This window comes from Phyllostomus hastatus, unplaced genomic scaffold (assembly GCF_019186645.2).
Source record: "Phyllostomus hastatus isolate PE091 unplaced genomic scaffold, TTU_PhHast_1.1 phas_contig_1, whole genome shotgun sequence".
Classification (NCBI taxonomy): domain Eukaryota; kingdom Metazoa; phylum Chordata; class Mammalia; order Chiroptera; family Phyllostomidae; genus Phyllostomus; species Phyllostomus hastatus.
The window spans coordinates 23,738,559-23,762,776 of record NW_025333498.1 but is presented as its reverse complement, the minus strand read 5'-3'; the positions used below and the strand labels follow the sequence as shown (position 1 = coordinate 23,762,776).

Here is a 24,218-nt window from a genome sequence, read left to right as displayed (position 1 = left end):
TTAAATGGTATTGTTCTCTAACTTGATTTTAGGATGTGTCTGCTTTTATTTTAGACTGAGTTTGTTACAGAGACCATAGTTTATAAGGTTAATAGGAGTTCACAATATACTAAGAGCTAAAATATATTAAAAGTAAATTAGAGTTTGAGGGTCAAAAGGGAACAAAATATGAATGTGTACATATATGATGTCTCTCCAGAAAGTATCCAGCCATGTACTATGAAAAATAAAGACATTTGTTGAAGAAGATACAAGATACAAAAAACATTGTGTATAGGGCAATGATGCCTCAGTCCCCTTTGAAGTAGGCACCTTAGCACCTCACACAGTTCTCCCAATTGCCATCAGCTGCCCTGCTGTATTTTCCTGAATCTTGATGGTCTGAAATCTCTTCCTTTTCAAAGATGATTTTAGTTTTGGGAAAAGTCAGAAGTTGCAGGGTGCTAAATATGGGCTGTAGTGGGACTGAGTCACCTGGGTGATTTGATGTTTTGCCAAAAAACTCTGCACGAAACGTGATGCATGAGCAGGTGTGTTGTGGTGATGAAGCTGCCAATCACCGGTTGCCCATAGCTGTGGCCTTCTGAATCATCTGAGTAGCTTCCGTGGAGGAATGTTCATGCTTAATGCAAAATCTGATGCAGATTCATTGCTCTACTCTTTCAGTCATTTGCAATGCGACAGCCACACAGTGCATGTACTCAGTGGTGTCTACTGCCTCCACTAACTAGTATGGTGAGGTTGTCATTGTTCACGCATGCACATTTCAGTCCACTCTCCTTAACTTCCAGTTACACTGATGTCCCACATACCGTTCTCATTAAATAACAATGGCTGAACTTCTTCTAGACAGACCTTGTATATTATTTTTGAAAATAATTCTTATTTTTAAAGTTAGGTATGTACAATTTTAAAAGTGAACTACTATTGTTATATATATAAGATATATTTATATGTTAAAATCACACATAAATGAGATGCTCTATAATCTTAATATTAATATTTAATTGTGCACATTGTGCATTAGTAAATATTTCTAATGTACACTAAGCATATTAAAAATTAAAATGACCTCTGTCAAAGACTTTCAACAAAACACCCTCATAATATCAAAGAAAAAGACCCTGTACTGAGATTAAGCATTTTTACAAAGCGCTAGAAAAGTTGAATATTAACTCAATTCCCACATCATTCCTAAACCCAGATGATTCTTTCATCAGTCTGTATGTTAGAAGGATACTCTATAGTGGATTATTCACATTTACTAAATATTAAATTGTTCTTATTAATTGTGATATTCAGTGTTAGTGAATATATATAGAACTGTAAACAAAGGCTCTAAGTTCAATTCTTAGCTATACCCCTGATTGGTTATATGACCTTAAGCTCCCTAAGCTAATTTTTTTACCTGAAAAGTTAGACACATTTCTTTCAAGATTATTTTAATTATTAAATCAGATGATGTTTATTCATTTCTTGGATCATTCATTCATTCACTGTCTAACAGATATCCATTAATAAAGATAAGAAAACTCATCACCAAACTACATTATTCTTCCATTTATTAATCATCCTCCTGGGCCCAAATGTTTCATTTCTCAGTGAAATAAAACTTTACATAATGGCAAAAAATTCCAAATTAAATAATATATCATCATAAATACAAGCAATATAATACATGTATATACACACAAATTCATACCTAACAACTATAAAATCTTACCTCCTTGCTTTCTTCCAGATCTGATTCACTACTGAAGTCCTCTGTATTTAAATTTTCAAAGTCAGACTCTCCTACAGCAATTGGTACAGTCACAGTAAGACTGGGGTTGTTTATGAATGACATGTAATCACTTTCATCGATAATGTATTTTTCAACACTGCTGCCAGTTCCTATTCCACTTGTGGTTCCATTGATATCTTTAAGATAGTCAAGATCTTTCCCAGTTTCTGTTATATGATTGGACATACAACTGTCTTTCTTATTGTTTAGATCATCAAGTGGTTTAATTTCATCTAAAATCTTTTTTTTCCTAACGAAGGCTTGTTGAATAAATTCATATATCTTTCTCTTCACATAAGCAATTCCTTTATGCATCCTATCCACTGCAATTTGGAGGTTGTTCATTTCATTATCATCATCAGTGGCTGCAAGGTTGTCTGCACTGAATGAGCTCAGAAGCAAGGCCAGAAAGAGGTTCAGGACCTTAAAAATAATGCAAACATGATTATAATTTCACCCCAATATAAAGAAGAGCAGATTGAGTTCACCTATTTCTCTCAGTGTAGAGGAAACTATAACTTCTAACAACTAGATGAGAAAGGAACACCATAGCATAGGGAATAAAAATTGGGCAATCTGAATTTGTGATCTTGCTCATAGCTACTTGCACTATACATATATCCTTGTGCAGAGAGGATTTCTGGTGATCTCAAGTTCTCTCACTTATAAAATCAAGAAATTGAATGAGATGCCCTAAGGTTTAGCTAAGTTTAAAATTGTGTGATTATAAGAAAACAGATAGAGTATGTATTTATATGAGTCCTAAGCTTAAAAATTATTAGTGCTTGAAATTATGAATTTATATGCATCCTATAGTTTCATTTTGATAAAGAGTGATACTGAATTGGACACTAATTGAAAAATAATCATTATGACCTAAGATAAGAATTAGGGGTTTAACATAGGCATTGACACTTGTTTTCTTAATCTATTGTATTTTTCATACCCCACAAATTGGATTAATTGACTAATTAGGGGGACTATTTATAAATAATACCTAATATTTCCATAAGGCTGGCATATTACTATATATAGGAATATATTATTTATTTCTATACTATAAAAAGTAATTAATTTTCCACACTTAAGAAAGAGAGAAGAGTTGATCAGTTACTCCATTTACTTAATCTCATGATTGATTAACCAACTCTTGTTTTGACTGAGAGACACTAGAGAAATGGCCAACTCAGGTTGGCTAATGCATCTGCCATATGACAGAGAGTGACTGAACACTACTGCCACAAAGGGGCAAGGAAAGGGCAAAATCACTATGAACTTTTAAAGGCACCACATTTTAGTCCTAAACTAACATATTAGATTGGGTTATTCTAAATTGATTTTAGACTTCTTCCCTTGTCTCTGAATCTTTCCAGCATATCCTATTAGTCCTATTTTCAATATGATACTGTATTGGAATTCACATAATAAATGTGATGAAGTGGTTGATAAAGTGGTGTTGAGTATAATTACTATAGGGTCCCTGCTATATTGCTATGTTGTCAAAATGAGACAATAAGAATATCGAAGGTAAGAGACTTTTTAAATTTGTTTTAGATAAAGTGGTAATTGTTCTATTCTGCTCTTAATCTATTTCTGAAATACACATCTTAAATGGGCACATACCACCAGGTTCCCAATGACCATGACCATCATGAAGACAGTAAGGCACATGGCTTGACCAGCGACCTCCATGCAGTCCCACATGGTCTCTATCCACTCTCCACACAGCACACGGAACACGATCAGGAAGGAGTGGAAGAAGTCATTCATGTGCCACCGTGGGAGCTCACAGTCACTGGCAATCTTGCAGACACAATCCTTGTAGCTTTTACCAAAGAGCTGCATGCCGACCACGGCAAAGATGAAGACGATGATGGCCAACACCAAGGTGAGGTTTCCCAGGGCCCCCACAGAATTGCCGATGATCTTTATTAACATATTTAATGTTGGCCAAGATTTTGCCAATTTAAAAACTCGGAGCTGGTAAATAAAAGAAATATATATTATCATGATCATAAAAAGCATTATATATATTATTATCTACCAAAAATGATGATTAATATTGAATCTGTTATATCTACCCTGCCTTTGAACCCTTACAGGCTCATGAATAATTTTGGACCACATAACAAGAATCTGGTTTTTCCATATTTTAACCATGTAGATAATTTTCCCTGAGAGTAAATGTTTAATGACAATTTGGGATCTGATTGACTTTAATTTGTTTTGTGAAAGTGGTTATAAGGCATACCAAGCCTGACACTAATATTAACATCTGAACTGCAATGACCTCTACTGATATTTATTTGTTAACAGTGTGCAAAGTAATATCATAGTGGACCCTAAGTGGGGAAAAGTGTTTATTATTCATTAATGCTCTTTTTGAGCATTGACATAGCTAGATGTGCTTGCATTTTAAAAGTTGGAATGTTTACCATGATTACAATTCTTTCTCTGATATGCGAGAACATATATGTGAATCAATTGGCACATTAAGTAATCCTACAGATATCTCTCTTGTGATTTTTGGAAAGGAAAGTATTTTCCAGAGGTAGAATTAGGAAAAATTTTTGCATGCACATCTAGTATCTGATCATAATCCATTGCAACAAAGGGCTGTTTATATTTTCAAGTTACTACTAAAATGTGGTATATTTTCATTAAAACACGTTTTAGATTCAGAAATATTAACTGTAGTCATCTCTAGGAAAAATAATTAATCAAAATGGTAACTTTTCATGACTATGCTTTTTGCAATAAAGTTTTTTTTTAATAAATGGGGACATTTTATCCATTTAGGAACAGTTTTTGACAATGCAAATATTACAAAAAACTTAAAATGTTAATGGTTGTATGTTCAAACCTATGACAATATTATGCAAAAACTCTTATTATTGGATAGATTTTTTTGTTGTTGTTGCTGTTCTGTTTTGTTTTTTACCAATCGAAATGAGCGGAGAACTGATAATCCTTCCACATTGGCAAGGCCAAGTTCTACCAAGCTAAGTGTCACAATAAAACCATCAAAGATATTCCAGCCTTCTTGAAAATAATAGTAAGGATCCATGGCAATAATTTTCAGAAACATTTCTGCTGTAAAGATTCCAGTGAAAACCTAAGATTGAAAAAAAAATTACTGTAGTTCCATCACATAATCATAAAGTAGAATAACACATCATTTGCTGTTAGAACAAAATGTTTATGCTGCTTTCCCCATAATTACCTTATTGATATTATACCTTACCTGTATTATAATTACCTTACTGGTATTATAAATACTCTACTGATGAGGAAAGAGGACTTCCAATGGATTCAATGACTTGCCTGATTATCATACAACTGGAAAATGGCAAAACTAGGATTTGAGTGCAATTCTATTTTTAACCAGTGTTCTACCCATTACATCAAACTGCTTTTCCTCCAGATTTTCTACAGCACATGTATTGGTAAGACTTTGCCCATGAAAAATTTTATTAGTCCATAAGTTTTTCCTCATTTCCTTAAAATCAGATAGTTATACATGTATAGCTATTATTATAATGTGTACATTACTATTATCAATTTGTTATGCACATGAAAAAATAAATTTACTTCTATAGTATAAATACTAGTGCTTTAAAATATATATACTACAATACAGGATGTCTTACCTGTTTGCTTTTTACCATTAAAAAATTTAAACCACAAAACAAATATGGAAAATGCATATATTACTTCCGAGTCCTCTTTCTTTCAGAGAATAAAAGCTAACATTCCTAACTTGAGTCAACTGACAAACACTTTAATAATTTATGTTTTTAAGCACAAAAAAGAATTAAGTGGCAACCTGTACCGAAAATGGCCTTGTTAATCATATAATATAATCATAAAATCATGTAATCATAAATACATACATCATAAAATAAATAATATGGAGATTTTCAATATTTTATAATTTCAATATAGAATAGATAGATAAAACAACACACGTCCTATCTAGACACTGGAAATAAAAAAGCTGGAGAGATGTTTTGAGTAGTTGCATTATTGCTCATACTGCTGAGCAATTTTATTTTAGCCTTCTACTTCAATACAAGTAGGGGAACTGTGATAATGTCATTTCAAAAACTGTGTCCTTAAACTGCCTCTGTATCTTGAAAAATTTGTAACTATCAATATTGTCTTTTCAATAGTCCTATGTCTATTACTCTCTTGTTTTTTTCTTCGATATTAAGGACTATTGTTATTGGCAAAATGTATAGTGTAGATAGCTAGGTGTAATTCCTATCTTTTGGGAGCCAGGAGTCAGAGGTGTGGTGGAAAGACTGCTGTAAGCTATTAAATGTAAACAGTTACTTAAATTAAACAATTGAAGACTGAACACATTTACCTTCCAATATGCTTACCAAGTTTCCTACTGTAAGCACATTATTGAAATGATCTGTCATGGGATAGTGCTCCATGGCCATGAAAAGAGTATTTAAGACAATGCAGATGGTGATGGCCAGGTCAACAAATGGGTCCATCACGACCAGGTTGACGAGGTGTTTCACTTTTAGCCAATATGGTGAACAGTCCCAGATTAAGAATATGTTGGAAAATTTGTACCAACAGGGTGGGCATTTCTGCCTGGATTCTTCAAGTTCTAGATTAAAAAAAATAACAATCACCAAAATATATATTTTACACACTAATATACTTCTTTATTTCAGATCTACTGGACTTTTTTTCAGTAATCAATACATTTCCCTTTGCTACAAACACTTTTGTACTTAAAACAAACTTAAATATTTATTCCTTAGCCTCCCAAAGATATTTCTTCAGACATATACATATAACAGAGGTAGGAGAGAATAGCTTTAAATAAAAGATTTTATTTATTTATTTTTAGAAAGGAAAAGGGAAGGAGAGAGGAAGAGAAACACTGATGTGTGGTTGCCTCTCAAGCATCCCTCACTGGGGACCTGGCCTGCAACCCAGGCATGTGTCCTAGAATGGGAATTGAATTGGCAACCCTTTGGTTCAAAGGCTGGCACTCAATCCATTGAGCCACACCAGCCAGGGCAGAATAGCTTTCTTTCTTGTGTGCATTGATAACGTGGCTCAGCACTTGGCCTTAAGTTAAGTGAATCATCTTTGAAATGAAGTCTCAATAGAAACATGGGTTGGGGTAGTGTAGATATTACGTGTAATTCTCTTTTAGTATCTGGCTAAGATATCATCTTCAGGCTGTAAGAGATAAGATAGGGATGAATTGAGCCAAGAATCATCTTATTAATTTGTTTTTATTTTGTGAAAATGACCTACTCCTATCCTCCAATCTTGAGAGTATTTAGGTTGATGTTGGAAGTCTTAAGTGAAGTACAATAGAAGAGAGGATCACTATGGCTAATGGGATTAGAAACTCCTAATAGAAATGCTTATTATTCATTTTCAAGGAGTTTCTACACACAGGAAAACATTTGTTAGAGGTCCAATATTATTGAATTTAAATAGTTTTTAAAGCTCCTAGAATTTATAAGTAGTTATAACAAATAACAACTCTTGAATAAGACCTATTATATATTTAGAATACAGGGGTGGGCCAAAGTAGATTAATAATAGTGAGTATGTGAAATGCAGTTAATAAAGCTATTGTAATAATCACAGTCTGCATGTCTTTTTTCATACAAAAAACTATAAAACTACTTTTGGACACCCCTGTATACATACAGTTTCCAATGCACAAATAGAGATATTTGTTTTTAAAGAGACAATATAAGTTTAGTAAAATTAATCAAAATCAAAATGGAATTTGTTACAAACCTTCTACTGTATTTGTTAAAATGCTGGCTATACTCATTGCTCTTTGCCTTTGGGAAGGATCTTCTAGAAAGTCCATGGACACATGGAAAGAACTTGACCGTCTTTTTCTCATTTCAGTTTCAGTGGTTGTTCCCTGTAAAGAAAATGCTAACATATTAAATAATTAACTTTAGCAATATGATAAGCAGACAACCAGTGTGACACGTACGTTTCATGAAACACATGCATCATGCACTTTCATACTTAAGTGGTAATGGCAGGTATTGCTGACTTATTGTATTAGTAACCTGGAATGTCCAAACTGTCAACCACTTAGTCATACAGCAAAACCTGAGTTTTTTAACTTTCTGATTTCATAATTTTATAAAACATGATATAATTTAGGTATAGTTGATAATCTCTTGTGAGACATAGTTAACAGTTACCCTTTTGGAACTAACAGTAAAAAACTAACAATATGAAAAAGTCATATAAATGGTTAAGGCATATTATTTTGAACAAGGTAGCTATTTATTTTTAAAGAAATACAAATGATCACGAGACATCTTATTCTCTGGGCACAAGAAATAGATGGTCACTGACAACACAAAATGTATATTTATTATTAATTTGTTTATTTATCTTCAGTGAAGGACATTTTCTAATTGTTTTTTCAGAGAGAGAGGAAGGGAGAAAGAGAAACACTGATGCAAGAGAGAAACATCAATGCAAGAGAGAGACATCAATGAGAGAGAGGCATTGATCGGTTGCCTCCTGTAGGTGCCTGGACCCAAGACTGCACAGACCAGAGATGGATCCCACAACCTAGGTATGTGCCCTGACTGGGAATCAAACCCACAACCTTTCAGTTATGGGACAATGCTCCAACCAACTAAGTCATACTGGCCAGTGCCAAAATGTGTATTTAAACACACACATACACATGCTGCATGGACAACAGTTTTATCCAGGGTACCAAGCAATATGTCATCTAATTCTGACTTATTCATGCCTCATCATGCTGATATATTTCCAAATGAGTTAACAGTCTAATAAGAGGCACCATCTATTTAGAAATTCCTCATCCGGGTATACATCACAAACATACAACATACCTTTGAACACAGGCAAATTTTTTTACCTGTCTATATTAATAATTTATTTGTTTCTTTTCATTTAGATTAATTTGGAGAAGACCTATATCAGCATTCTTTTTTTAGTAAGACTAGAAATTTTAAAATAAAAATGGAGCTATTTAGGCACAGTGTTCTTGAAAATCTTCTAAACTAAAGCAGGGCTATATTGAAGAACCTGTTGGAAAGATTTATTATACACCCTTTACACTTAAACATAGACATCATTCATTCACTTTTATACCAGGACTTTAGAAGATGTCATGCTCTCAAAGTTCAGCATGGGTATATAGCAAATCCTTCAACTGGAGGCAGTAATTTATTATTGTGCCTAATTTATCCTTAGCATGTGTAATAAGTAAATGCATTCAGGTGTTATGCAAGAGAGGGTTGAGGCTTTAAGATTTAGTCGGTTAGTCTATAAAGGTATTAGAAGATGCAGGTGCATTCACAGCTTGACCAACCAGGAATCATTCTCAAGGGGTTCCATTCTGTAGAAACACTGGCTGGTGCAGTAATAATGGGCCAGCCATGCCTGAACTATTTAAAACTTCCTTACATTGTCATCAGTAGCTGGCTTATCTATTATCACCTCTGGCAGAAGTTGTCCAACAGGCGATGTAGGAACTGAAGGTCCACCAACCAAGGAAACCACACCATTGCAGTCCACAGTGCTGTGCATCTTCCCATTGGCTGGAAACACTGCCAACATCCGGGACGACCTACTGGTCTGGCTTAGGTTACTATTACGTCGCTCTCCATGTCTTCGTGGTACAAACAAGGAGTCTCTTCGGCTCTCATTATCCTCAAAGGTGCTGTGCTCATCATCGGCAAAGTCATTCTCTGACCCCACATCCTTTGCTCGCCCTCTAAAGCTGAAAAGGCTCGTTCTGCTATTTCGCCTTGGAGAAAATAGGGAGCCACGGATGCTCAACAAAGACTAAAAGTTTGAAACCAAATGAAAAAATAAATAAAATTATATTAATATAGCCATTTGAAATGTGCTTTAATTTTTCAAGATTAAGTTGAAGGAGCTCTCAGCATTCATAACAGAACATGATTCATTCCTTTTGATTAACAATATTTTTATTTTCTGTGCATTCAGATTAAGTTAAATTATTTTAATTTAAGGAGAAGGTTTCTAGTCCTTGAGATTAATGAATGGGGAGATAGACTGCAACTTTAAGCTATGCTGCAAAACAAAACTCTGAGCCACCATGTTTCAAGTTCAAAAGGAAACATCCTTGGAACATCACTATGGACACTGTAAGCACTTGCTCAACATCAACATCCTGACTGTAATAAGGCTACATTTGTCTTTCCTGTTCTTTCCTTTCAAGGAATTTTGTCACTTTTCACAAATTGCTTTCATCTGTTCTAAAATCGCTTTAAGTTAATTACAATTTCTTTTGTATCTATAAGGCTCAGTGTTCTTAGAACTTGAGGTTAAAATTTCTGAAACCAGAGTGATGAACTTTTTGTAAAGTGTACAATGACTAATATGCTCAGAAGCACACTGGATGGTTTATAAAGAAGTTGGGGGGAGGACAACATAAATTACACACAAAGACATTACTGGTCAGCTGAGGACCAGAAAGATGAAATGTCATTAGTTATAAATACCAGCAGACAGTATGAGAATCCAGGTCATCTGACTTTCAACCCAGTGTTGTCTCAACTACACCATGCTGTAAACTTAAATATGTGGAGTGAAAATTTTCACATAGCTATATGCAGAAAGGATGGGTTTAAATATAATAAACATAGCAGTCAATTCTGCTGATGAAAATTCACCAGTCTAATTTAATTCACCCCCTGTCTTCAGCATTTCGATTCCCCCCATGTGTCAGGGAACTCAGTGGCGCTTACCTGATGGGGGGAAGAGTACCTCTTTTCGTATGTCAAGCGATTCCCTTCGATGGAGAAGCGAAACCCTTTCCTCCTGATGCTGTCTTCAGATTCAGATTTGTGGAATTCATCCTCATCTTTCTCTTCCCCACCAGACTGCTCTTTCTGTTTTCTTTTCTTTCTCCGATTTCTCCTTTCCTTAGCACTCTTGGAACTCAACTTGGAGGCTTCGGATGAGCTGTCGGAGAGGCCGCCTGCTGCACTAGGTTCTCTGGAGTGCTCTGAGGCAGTTACAGCGGCTGCTTGCTATGTTGGGGAGAAATGGTCTCAGCAGGGCGCTAGAGAAGACTTTATCCTTTTAACAAATGACCCAAGTATTTGCATGGCATTTAAAAAGTACATTTAGCTGACTTGAGCTGATCTCACATAGAAGAAGTTCTGCAATTATTAGGGGAATTACTTTTTCTTTCCACCTAATGAAGACTTTCAGAGTTAACCTGGTGTTCACTGTGCTAACATTTATTGTATTTTATAGACTGCATATTCTAAAGGATCAATGAGGCATCAACAAGCACAGAAATTCATTGTACTTTTTGGGACTTGATTTACTCTGAAAATTGGTATTTACTTAGCATTGCCTTCTTTTCTTTGAAAAAGAAACTGGAGCTTGGAAGAAAAGCTGATGAGTTACTTGAGGTCACATCCAAAAGTAGGAGGAATGAGATAAAGAGCTGATGTTCTCTCTCTAGTTATTGATAAAGAGTTCTACAATATCCTCAAAATATTATCAATAAAATTTATATAAGGTAATAAAAATCCTTTCCTTAGCCCTACACAAAAGTCCATCAGAAAACTAGAGCAGGGAGGGTCAGTAGTTTCTACTAAGCAAGATAAGACACTCATTTCCCCAATATTGTCCCTGCCTACTTCAACTCAGCACTGGTGCGTGCTGGCCATGTAAGTGTGGGATGGAAGAGCCTTTTTTTTAAATTATTCTTTTTTTTTTAATTTATTCACTTTTAGAGAGAGAGAGAGAGAGAAACAGAGAAACATCAATGTGCGGTTGCTGGGGGTTATGGCCTGCAACCCAAGCATGTACCCTGGCTGGGAATCGAACCTATGACACTTTGGTTCACAGCCCGTGCTCAATCCACTGAGCTACGCCAGCCAGGGCTGGAAGAGCCTTTTGATTGCAGCTTGTACTGGTAACAAGGTGGCAATTATTATTATTATTATTATTATTATTATTATCCCCAGAGTAACCTCAATACAGAGATTCCTCCAAAAAATTAATATTACCCAATCAACTTGGGTAAAGACAATGAGCTGGTATGCTAAAGTAAAGAGTGAGGAAAGATGGAAGTGATAGGAAAGTCACTCTATTGAACTAGGAGTACTGACACCTCACTATAAGAACAAGTAATCCTTAGATTACCTGATCTTTACAGAATTGATAACTTTCATATGCTGATTGATATTGCTATATCAGAGAATATTATATTGACTTGATTAATTCCTTATTTATATAAGAAAGGTAATTAAGAACCACATTGAAAACTAATATAGTTTTGTTTACAGAAAACAATGGGCTACTTTCTAATAACTAGGTAAAATTTTTCAATATAATATTCAATAAATTTTTAAAGAAAATATGATTTCTTGGGATTTTTCTCCTAATGCCAGTAAGTGTTTGTCACTTAAGAAACCCAAAAATCACATTTTGCCTTTTATCTAAAAATCTTCAGATGATTAAAATAGCATGAGTGAATTCTACTGTGGTGAATAATTTAAACATCTTAAAATAATTAAAGTAAACTATCTATATAGATGATCAAAATGCAGAAATATTTTCTAATCTCTTATACTACCAGCTTCTCCTGAGTACAACCAAATTATCTTTCTCTCACTTTCTCTCCAATATTTTTGTAATAACCATACAATAAAAAATAAATAGTACCATGGGACAGGATATACTTCATTTGGTGAATTTACCTGAGCTGCCTCCTGCTGCTTTTTAAGCTGTTCAAGCATCTGCTGAAATTCAGCCTCTTTCTGCTCTGCCTCTTCCAACGTGGCCTGGTTCTGTTCCTCATAGGCCATGGCCACCACAGCCAGGATCAAGTTTATCAGGTAGAATGAGCCCAAGAAAATGACCAGCACAAAAAATATCATGTATGTTTTTCCAGCAGCACGCAATGTCTAGAAACAACAACATCAGCATTATTTTTTCTATATTATTTTATTAAATGGTGGCTTCAACTTTCAACTTACTTGTGTGGTTTGCAGGACTCTGATACAAATAATAATTATGATGTTCACACCCATCCCATATCTTTGTCAGTTTTTAAGCCTCATCTTTTTCTCCCCTAACTCATACATTCACATTCTGATATCTAGGAGGAAATTCTTAGAATTACCAAGAATAAACAGAGTTAAGTAAAATACCATGGAGACCTGTTGAGAACCACCCTGCCTGGTATCAGAAGCTGTGACCCCCGCCAAGGCTAAGGCTGAGGGAACGACCTTGGACTGTAAGCCAGCAAGGAGATAAAAGCTTATCTCCCTGGCTTAGGAGTGCTGCTTCTGCTCCTTTTACTTCATCCATAACTGGCCCCCAATGCTTGGTCGGTTAGCCAATGACGGGTAAGATTTCCCAAGGGGGGAACAACTTAAGACAGGCACGATCACGTGGGAGGCCCCCAAGGAAGGATTTTGGGGGCTACAGCAAAAGGGGGTGATGGACCCCCACCCCTCGGCTTGGCAAAACCTGAGTCCTCATTGTCTGCAAGAAAATCTCCTAATCTCTTGGCTGCCTTACTTCCCTTGCTCCACCTAAGCCTGAAACAATGACAGAGGGTGGTGCAGCCCTGTGCCGGAAAGGGCGGGTTCCTCAGGCAATCAGGCCTAAGAAAGAATATGTAAAATCCTGTGAAACCTGCTTTGTTTAGAATGCTCTCAATGAAATGATAAGGGTCCAAGCAAGAAGTAAGTTTGTTCCTCAAAATTTTACAGCTCTTTAGCTATCTGACCCTGACTCAAAATAGGCCCTTAGACTTCTTTGTTATCTATTGTTTGATCCTTACTTCCTGGCAATGATTAATGAGCTTTACCTGAATTTCTGTGTAAACGAACCCAATAAAAGTGTGCTCAGGCAGGAGAACGTGGTGCTCTCCACTAGAGAGAGTGGCCGTTTTGTACCTATTTCCCCACAGGACTCAGTTGTCTGTGTGTATGTTTTTCTTGTGTTTCAATGAACATCCACAGCCGCAATGGATACTGCTGGCCTGGTATCCCCCACAGATTATTATTTTTATTTTTATCACCTGCCATCTGAACGATACTTGAGGGGACAGATGGGACAGAGGGGAGGGTGTGCCATCTGTTTCAGAAGATCTCTGTCTGGGAAGGGTGGTTAGTAAGTTTCGAGATGGGGGGAATTGAGAGAGAATCACTGTCCCCAGCTTAATCACAATGTTTAAAACATGTTATAAGCAATAGGATGAAAAAAGTCAAATCTCCCGATTTCAAGTTGTGCTCTTTGCACTATATCATGCCGGGGTTTGAATTTCATATCTAACTTGGTTTTCTCAAATACTTCTACTTAAATGCAGTACATGTCTCCTCAGGTTCTCACCAGTTGGTAAAGGTTTTCCCAGAAGTCCTGAGTCATCAGTCGAAACAGGGACAAAAAAGCCCAGCTGAAAGTATCAAAGCTTGTGTAGCCATAATTGGGATTTCTACCAGCTTTCACACACACATATCCTTCTGGACATTGGCTGTAAATGGGAAAAAAAGAAGTTTATAAGAAATTCTGTTTTTATTCTGGTAGCATGCTATACTTATACCGTTGTCTATTTCAAGGAATAGAAGTATGAGAAGTAATATTTTTCTCAACTTTTGATGTAACTTTACTAGCCACTTGATGTCATCATTAAAATATTGCATAGAATTTCTAATAATATTTCAGAAAATTATTTTCTGATGATAATTAGCATTTTAACACATATCTTGTTCATTGTCCCTACTATAGAGCTCTGGAGTTGGCTACTAACTCATATACACTCATCTAAGAAGAAAGGCATTTGAGCTAAACTATTACTTATTTATTAGAGAGGGGAAAGGAGGGAGAAAGAGAGGAAGAGAAACATCAATGTGTGGTTGCCTCTAGCACGCCCCCTACTGGGGACCTGACCTACAACCCAGGCTTGTACCCTAGACGGGGAATCGAACCAGTGACCCTTTGCTTTGTAGGCTGGTGTTCAATCCACTGATCTACACCAGCCAGGGCTACTTCTTGTTTTATAAAATATAAATGCTGCCTAATATTTAAATAATCCTTCGCCTTATAGGTAAACATAATTATAGAACATTAGTATAAATAAAATTAGTTGGCGGTTATCTGTCAGTTTCTATAAAAAAGGTGAAACAATTTTTTCACATTTTATATATATTCAATTTATACACACACACACACACAAATTATTGGCTTACCCTGCATCAGAGCTATTTCCACATAGTAATGCATCTAAAAAACCCTCCAGAAAATAATGATATCCTGTTTAGAAAAAAGAAAGTCATATAATGAATATTTGCATTACATTGCCAAATGAGGACAAGATCAGGTGACGTTTTTTAGAGTTCAATGAGTAATTTTAAGTATATTACATAATTCAAAGATACAGGTATTTGTCCCTTTTCCCTCCAAACAGTACATATTGTATTAAGGGGATTAAACACTTCATAGAACAAAGTATTTTTTTCTTTGAAAATGTAAAAGTAGTGATAACTACAGGTATTAACATAATATTTAAAAGATATCAGTGTTTTTCCACCACTCTCATTAAAAATAAGAACTGCATTCTATAAGAATAAATGAAAATACCTTTGCTTTCTCTAAATAGTCACATATTTTAAAATAAAAGGACCATATTTTTTCTGGTCTTCTATATTTTTAAACACAATTTATAAGTGCATAATAATTAATTATAATTCACATTCTACCAACTTCTAGAATATATCATAGGTGGCTTTTAGTAAAGGATGCATAAGTCATGTCAACTACTAAAACAGATGAAATAAAAAATAATCTTATTTAGGAAGGAAGATGGCGACTTTGCTCTAGGCAGCGTTTTTCTCGGTTTCTGTGAAGAGGAGGGAAACTCGAGGATCGGTGGAGAGGCAGAGCACGTGGACTGGGTTACCAAATCACTTTTGAAAGCAGGACATCGGGGATTATTGCAATCACTGGAAAACCAGATGGTAGGGAGACTGCTTCGGGACAAAAGGGACCCGGGGATCAGTACGGGGTCTGGGGGTGTGCAGTCCCCAGGCCCGGTGCTCCAGGGTCTGCCTCAGGGCTACAGGGAGAGGGGAGTTGCTGCTCCCTCCACCAAATACGGGGGTTGAGCAACTCCAGGGGAGAACGCGTTGCTTGAAGGAACAGATTGGCCAGTTGGTCTGGGAAAAAATCGTGCAGGGACTATAAACACCCACCCAGAGACCTGGGAGAAGTGAGGGCCCCCAGCCAACACTACCACCCCTGGTCAGGAAAGGCGCCAACACCCCTGGCCTGGTTGGGGTGTGGATCGGTGGAAAACAAAGAGCTGGGACGGACTCCGCTCGCACCCCATTGGGAGGCCTGACTCGCGAACCCAGGGGGGTCGCGCACTCCATCGGGAGGCCTGAGTCGCACGTGCTGTGAACCTGGAAGGGTCGCGCGCTCCATCGGGGAGCCCATCTCAAGCTCGCTGTGAACTCGGAAGAGTCGCAGCTTGGCGCTTAGGGCGATCCTAGAGCCCGAATCTCAAAAGTTTGGTGGAGGGGCGCACACTTTTACGATTGCCAGGGAGGGTGCAGTGAATCCCAAAACGTCTGTGGTGCCTTCTAAGATCATAGAGCTGGAACCCTGCAAGACCCCCAGAGTCCGGAAGAATGCGGCAGTGAGCTCTAGAGAGCGAGTATGCTTGGGAGCGCCCAGGGTACCTGACAGTCTTGCTGAGATCTGACTGGGAAGAGAGAGAAGCATTTCAAAGGTCCCTCAGCCAGCTGAAGCCAGCAAGATCAGAAAAACTGGTCTGGCCAGTTAGAAACCAACAAGAGGTTTTTCTTATTTTGTTTTGTTTTGTTTGGTTTGGTTTTGTTTTTGTGGCTGTTGTTGGTTGATTGATTTTATCTTGTGTTTTATGTGACATTTTATTTTTCAATTCTTATTATTTTTATACCTCGCAATCCCTTATGTTTCTCTTCCATTCATCCTAATATTATTCTTTCCACTCCAAATTTATCTCTCCTGCACTACATCTTCTGCTTTTCTTTCCTTTCTTTTTTTTTCAATCTTGCAAGTTACTGTAAATTTGTATTATCTTTTTCTCACTTTTCCAACATTTTTTATTTTAATAGTATTTTGGTATTCTTTTTCTTTCTGTATAATCTTCTGTGCTTGGCTGGTTATACTGTCATTTGATAGGTTCCCCCTGGTATCTCAGTCACAATGTGTTGATAATTGACTATTCTTCATCTGTGTTCCATTAATACACCTCTCAAGGTTCTATACTCTTTATTCTTGTTATCTAGATCTCATCAATTCTGCCATGAGACTATCACTTTCCTATTACTGTTAATAAGACCTAGTTCATATGATTGTAAATACTACTCAATATCCCTACCTGATCTCACCCCACCTTGCAATTTTCTGAACTATACTATTGTGGGGGTTGTCTCTATTCTTTTACACACTACTCCTATATACTAATCTTTAATCCAATCATACCTTAGAATCTGACCTCCCACAGCCTCACACTTTCTAGATACAACTAACAATCATTTCTTCCACAATAAGAGTCTTACCCTCTTTCCATCCCTTCTAAAACATGGATAGTGGGGTGGAGGATCACGGTTAACACTATAAGGAGCAAAAGGATAACCCATCTCTTCTCTACTGGCTGCTAATGTAAATATCATAGTAGATTGTATTGCTGTCTTAAACCATTTTGCTTTACTCCTCCAACTGATAACAAAAAAGAGTAGGGGGAAGCTGTGAACACCAGGATACACGAAGGAGATTGCACCACTGAATCTCACAAATATTCTACCACAGAAGTTCACACCATAATTTCAGGGAATCAGAACAGATCAATTTAAGAAACAAGAAGAAAAAAGAAGAAACCCACGAACAATGAGAAAACAAAGAAACAACCCCAAATTGAAGGGAAATGAGGAAGCCTCAGGAAAAATGCTAAATGAAATAGAGGCGACTCAACTATCTGACAGTGAGTTCAAAACAATGATTACCAGGAAGTTCAATGAACTCACAATGAGCTATCAGAAATTAGAGGGAAACTACATCAACCTCACTGCAAACTATATAAACATGAAAAAGGAAATAGAAACTCTCAACAAAGGTCAAGAGGAAATGAAGAATACGATTTCTGAACTGAAGAACCCAGTAGAAGGAATGAAAAGCAGGATCGATGAAGCAGAAGATCGGATTAGCCAGCTGGGGGACAAAGTAGAAAACAACATCCAGAAAGAGCAAGAAAAGGAAAAGAGGCTCAGAAAGAATGAACAGGGATTAAGAGAAATGCAAGACAATATGAAACGTAATAATATCCATATAATAGGGATACCAGAAGGAGAAGAAGAAGAGCAAGGGATCGAAAACCTAGTTGAAAAAGTAATGAAGGAGAACTTCCCTAATTTGATGAGAGAAAAAGTCACACAAATCCAGAAAACACAGAGAGTCCCAATCAAGAGGAACCCAAAGAGGCCCACCTCAAGACACATCATAATTAAAATGGCAAAATTTCAAGACAAAGAGAGAAACTTAAAGGCAGCAAGGGAGAAAAAGGAAGTAACATACAAGGGAGCCCCAATAAGGCTAACAGCTGACTTCTCAATGGAAACACTTCAAGCCAGAAGAGAATGGCAAGAAATACTCCAGGTAATGAGAACCAGAGGTCTGCAACCAAGGCTACTGTACCCAGCAAGGCCCTCCATCAAGACAGAAGTCCAAATAAGAAGCTTCCCAGACAAAAGCAGTCTAAAAGAATACACCTCGACCAAACCAGCTCTGCAAGAGATCCTAAAGGGACTGCTTTAAGGAAGGGAAGGAAAGAGAGAGAGAGAGAGAGAGAGAGAGAGAGAGAGAGAGGAACACTCGTACATAAAAGAAAATGAGTAAGTGCTTATCAATAATAATCTTAAATGTAAATGGATTAAATGCTCCAATCAAAAGACATAGAATAGCTGAATGGATAAGAAAAAATGACCCACATATCTGCTGTCTACAGGAGACTGACCTCAGGATAAAAGACCTACACAGGCTGAAAGTGAAGGGCTGGAAACAAACCTTCCAAGCAAATGGACAGGAAAAAAAAGCCGGGGTAGCAATACTCATATTAGACAAAATAGACGTCCAAAAAAGGTCCATAAAGAGAGACCCAGAAGGTCATTTCATAATACTCAAGGGAAGAATCCATCAAGAAGACATAAATATTGTAAATATATATGCACCCAACATAGGAGCACCCAAATACATAAAGAAAATCTTAGAGGACTTCAAGAAAGATGTGGACAGCAACACAGTTATAGTGGGAGATTTTAACACCCCACTATCAAAAATGGACAGATCTTCTAAACAAAATATCAACAAAGATATTGTGGCATTGAACAATACCCTTGATGAAATGGACTTTACTGATATATACAGAGCCCTCCATCCAAAAGAAGCTAAATATACATTCTTTTCAAATGTACACAGAACACTCTCAAAGATAGACCACATGATAGGACACAAAACAAGCCTCAACAATTTCAAGAAAATTGAAATCATACCAAGCATTTTCTAGACCACAAGGGACTGAAGCTAGAAACCAACCCCAAGGAAAAAAACCAAAAACACTCAAAATCATGGAGATTAAATGGCATGCTATTAAACAATGAATGGGTCAAGAATGATATTAGGGAAGAAATCAAAAGGTTTCTGGAAACAAATGAAAACGAACTCACAACAACCCAAAACTTATGGGACACAGCCAAAGCAGTCCTGAGAGGGAAGTTCATAGCGATACAGGACCACCTAAAAAGGTTAGAAACATTCCAAACAAACAACCTAACCCTATGTCTACAAGAACTTGAGGAACAACAACAAAGGCATCCCAGAGCAAGCAGAACGAAGGAAATAACCAAGATCAGAGCAGAATTAAATCACATAGAGACTAAAAGCACAATTCTAAGGATCAATGAATCCAAGAGATGGTTCTTTGAAAAGATAAACAAAATCGACAAGCCTTTAAGCAGACTCATCAAGAAAAAGAGAAGACCCAAATAAACACAATCAGAAATGAAAGAGGAGAGATTACAACAGATACCACAGAAATACAAAGGACTGTAAGACATTACTACAAAGAACTGTATGCCAAGAAATTTGAAAACCTAGGTGAAATGGACAAATTTCTAGAAAAATATAATCTTCCAAAACTCAATGAAAAAGAAGCAGAAAGCCTGAACAGACCAATAACAACAAAAGAAATTGAAGCAGTAATCAAAAAACTCCCAACACACAAAAGCCCTGGACCAGATGGTTTCACAGGAGAATTCTACAAAGCATTTAAGGAAGAGCTAACCCCTATCCTTCACAGACTATTCCAAAAAATCCAAAAAGATGGGAGTCTCCCAAACTCTTTTTATGAGGCCAACATCATCCTAATTCCAAAACCAGATAAAGACACAACAAAGAAAGAAAACTTCAGGCCAATATCACTGATGAACATTGACGCTAAAATCCTCAACAAAATACTGGGTGGCAAACTGCATCCAACAATACATTAAAAAGATCATACACCATGACCAAGTGGGATTCATTCCAGGGATGCAAGGATGGTTCAATATTCACAAGTCAGTAAATGTAATACATCACATAAACAAAAGCAAAGACAAAAACCACATGATTATATCAATTGATGCAGAAAAAGCATTTGATAAGGTACAGCACCCATTCATGATAAAAACACTCGGCAAAGTGGGAATAGAGGGAGCATTCTTCAACATAATAAAGGCTATATATGAGAGACCTACAGCCAACATCATACTCAATGAGCAAAAATTAAAATCTTTTCCACTAAGATCAGGAACAAGACAAGGCTGTCCACTTTCACCACTTCTGTTCGATATAGCACTGGAAGTTTAAGCCACAGCAATCAGACAAGAAAAAGAAATAAAAGGCATCCAAATCAGAAAGGAGGAAACAAAACTGTCACTGTTTGCAGATGACATGATAGTATACATAGAAAATCCTATAGACTCTACCAAAAAAACTGCTTGACCTAATAAGTGAATTTGGCAAAACAGCGGGATACAAAGTCAATATCCAGAAATCAAAGGCATTTCTGTACACCATCAATGAAACAGCAGAAGCAGAGATCAAGGAAAAAATTCCATTTGAAATAGCAAAAAGAAAAATAAAATCTCTAGGAATAAATAAAATAAAATCTCTAGGAATAATAAAATCTCTAGGAATAAACCTAACCAAAGAGGTAAAAGACCTGTATTCAGAAAACTATATAACACTCAGGAAAGAAATCAAGGAAGACACAAACAAATGGAAACATATACCGTGTTCATGGATTGGAAGAATTAATATCATCAAAATGTCCATACTACCCAAAGCAATTTACACATTCAATGCAATTCCTATTAAAGTACCAATGGAATATTTCACAGACATAGAACAAACACTTCAAAAATTTATATGGAATTATAAATGACCCGAATAGCTGCTGCAATTTTGAGGAAGAAGAGCAAAGTAGGAGGGATCACAATACCCGACACTAAACTATACTACAAGGCCACTGTAATCAAAACAGCCTGGTACTGGCATAAAAACAGGCACAAAGACCAATGGAACAGAACAGAGAGCCCAGAAATAAACCCAAGTCCCTATGGTCAATTAATATTTGACCAAGGAGGCAGCAACATAAAATGGAGTAAAAATAGCCTCTTCAACAAATGGTGTTGGGAGAACTGGACAGACACGTGCAAAAAAATGAAACTTGAGCACCAACTTACACCATATACAAAAATAAATTCAAGGTGGATAAAAGACTTAAATATAAAACGTGACACTATTAAAGTCCTAGAGGAGAACGTAGGTAGGAAAAGCTCAGATATTTCACGCAGAAACTTTTTTACTGACTTGTCCCCTAGAGCAAGGGACATAAAGGAAAGAATAAACAAATGGGACCTCATCAAAATTAAAAACTTCTGCACAGCTAAAGAAAACAGTATCAAAATTAAAAGAGAACCAACTGTATGGGAAAACATATTTGTCAATGACACCTCAGACAAGGGTTTAATCTCCAAAATATATAAAGAACTTACAAGACTGCACTCTAAGAAGACAAGGAATCCAATTAAAAAGTGGGCAAAGGACTTGAACAGACACTTCTCTAAGGAGGACTTACAGAAAATCCAAAGACACATGAAACGATGCTCAATATCGCTAGCTATCAGAGAGATGCAAATTAAAACCACAGTGAGATACCACTTCACACCAGACAGAATGGCCATCATAAACAAAGCAACAAACAACAAGTGTTGGAGAGGTTGTAGAGAAAAGGGATCCCTAGTGCACTGTTGGTGGGACTGCAGACTGGTACAACCACTATGGAAAGCAGTATGGAACTTCCTCAGAAAACTAAAAATGGATCTGCCTTTTGACCCTGCGATTCCACTGCTGGGACTCTATCCTAAGAATTCTAAAACACCAACTCAAAAGGACCTATGCATCCCAATGTTCATAGCAGCACAATTAACAATAGCTAGGTGCTGGAAGCAACCAAGATGCCCATCAGTGAATCAGAAATCTATGGTACATTTACACAATGGAATTCTATGCAGCAGAAAGAAAGAAGGAGCTCCTACCCTTTGCAACAGCTTGGATGGAGCTGGAAAACATTATGCTAAGTGAAACAAGTCAGGCAGTGAAAGACAAATACCATATAATCTCACCTTTAACAGGATCCTAAAAAACAAAACAAACAAACAAGCAAAATATAATCAAAGACACTGAAATAGAGGTCAGGCTGACAGTGCCCACAGAAGAGAGTAGAGGGAATTTCAGGGGACAGTGGGAAGGGTTCATGGGAACAAACTTAAAGGACACATGGCCATAAACTAAGGGGAGGGTGGTAATGGGAGGGAAGTGGGGAGGGGTAGGAGGGGGGCTGGATTGGGAGTAAAAAGAAGAAAACTGTAATTGAACAATGATTAAAATAAAATTTTTAAAAAATAATCTTATTTACTAAAGCTTAAATAATTACTATAGGTGAATACTATATTATTGCAAAGCTTTCTGTTTCTGGCAAATTCTTTAGATTCTCAATATCCCATTGAATTGTCACTTCTGTGAATTACTTCTGGACATTCTCTACTTCCTTCCCACTAAAGACTTGGCAAAACTGGGAACTCCCACTGGGCTACCACTAACATGTACAGGCTTCCATTATTATTTTACTCATGGTCCTATCATGCAATTATTTCTTTACAAATGTTGTTTCTCCTCAAGAGCAAGTCAAATGGTTAATTATGTCCATATTATAGTCATCTATTTCCATATTACAGCAACATAGTCATCTTTCAATAAAGTTTACTGAATTAATAAGAAAAGGGATAACAAGGAGAGAAATGTGTAATTAGATAATCATTTTGAAAGAGAAATTTTTAAGAAGAAAAATTTTAGATTTACTAAGAAGAAATATTTTCTAGATGCTAAACTTTGAGAGAAGTTTATCCTATGCATAGTTCTGTAAGGGATACAAAACATAATGAGAAATATAATTTCTATTTCCAACATTATTACTTCTTTGAATATAGAAAAACTCAGAAAGAAGTTCTTAACTTTTAATTAAAATTAAACAAAGTGAAAGCAACATGTCATTTCTGGATAAGTTTTCAATATCAGGTACTTATAAGTGAAGATTTATTCATTAAATTCAATGACCTATAAACTTAATCTGGAGAAGATATAACTTTCAGTCATGTTTATCTTTAATTTTAATAAATTTGATATTCTAGTACTTTCAAAGAGAAACTACTTTGTTTATATTTGCATTTGGTTTAAAATTAACTTTTCAACAAATGAAATATTATTAGGGAGTAGATTTTTACAGCTGAAAATGACCTCAGATATCTTTGATTTTGAATGTAAGGAAAATGGCATCCATTAAATTTTCACTAGAGAAAATAAGCCCTAAATGACCTCCACATAGTCAGTTCTTTGATATAGGATTTAAAAACAGTGAGTTGATGATGGAAGTGGACTTGTTGACATATAAAATGAATAAAGGATGTTCCATGTTCTGCTCTGACATGCATTTTTCTTAATGAAAGTGTTTTTCTTAATCTAGAAATTTAAAACTGTTTGCAAATTATTTGTTGGCGTATCACTAATATTGTGGAAGTGTTCATGTGTAGCAACCAAGGCATTTTCTAGGTCTGCAACTATAAAAAATGCTGATAGTTTTTATTATATTATCATTACTTTAAGAATTATCAAACCATTAGTAACCTTTTATGATTAATCCTATTTGCTCCATACAACGAGTCACTAAGGTTTTCATTCTTCTTTGACTTTTTCCCCTAAATATTAGTCATGACATTAACATAATAAAGATATAGCTAAATTTATATACATC

The 24,218-nt window shown here is 36.2% G+C and overlaps 1 protein-coding gene across 1 annotated transcript in view; it reads right to left on the bottom strand.

Annotated features, from left to right (window-relative positions):
* LOC123827779 (sodium channel protein type 1 subunit alpha-like) overlaps positions 1-24,218 on the bottom strand; it is a 112,217-nt gene that overhangs the window by 30,390 nt on the left and 57,609 nt on the right. Inside the window, 10 exon segments of the mRNA XM_045852276.1 lie at positions 1,724-2,206; positions 3,407-3,763; positions 4,725-4,898; positions 6,169-6,407; positions 7,568-7,700; positions 9,239-9,619; positions 10,549-10,833; positions 12,520-12,726; positions 14,162-14,303; positions 15,019-15,082. Of these exon segments, the coding sequence (XP_045708232.1) occupies positions 1,724-2,206; positions 3,407-3,763; positions 4,725-4,898; positions 6,169-6,407; positions 7,568-7,700; positions 9,239-9,619; positions 10,549-10,833; positions 12,520-12,726; positions 14,162-14,303; positions 15,019-15,082 (2,465 nt within the window).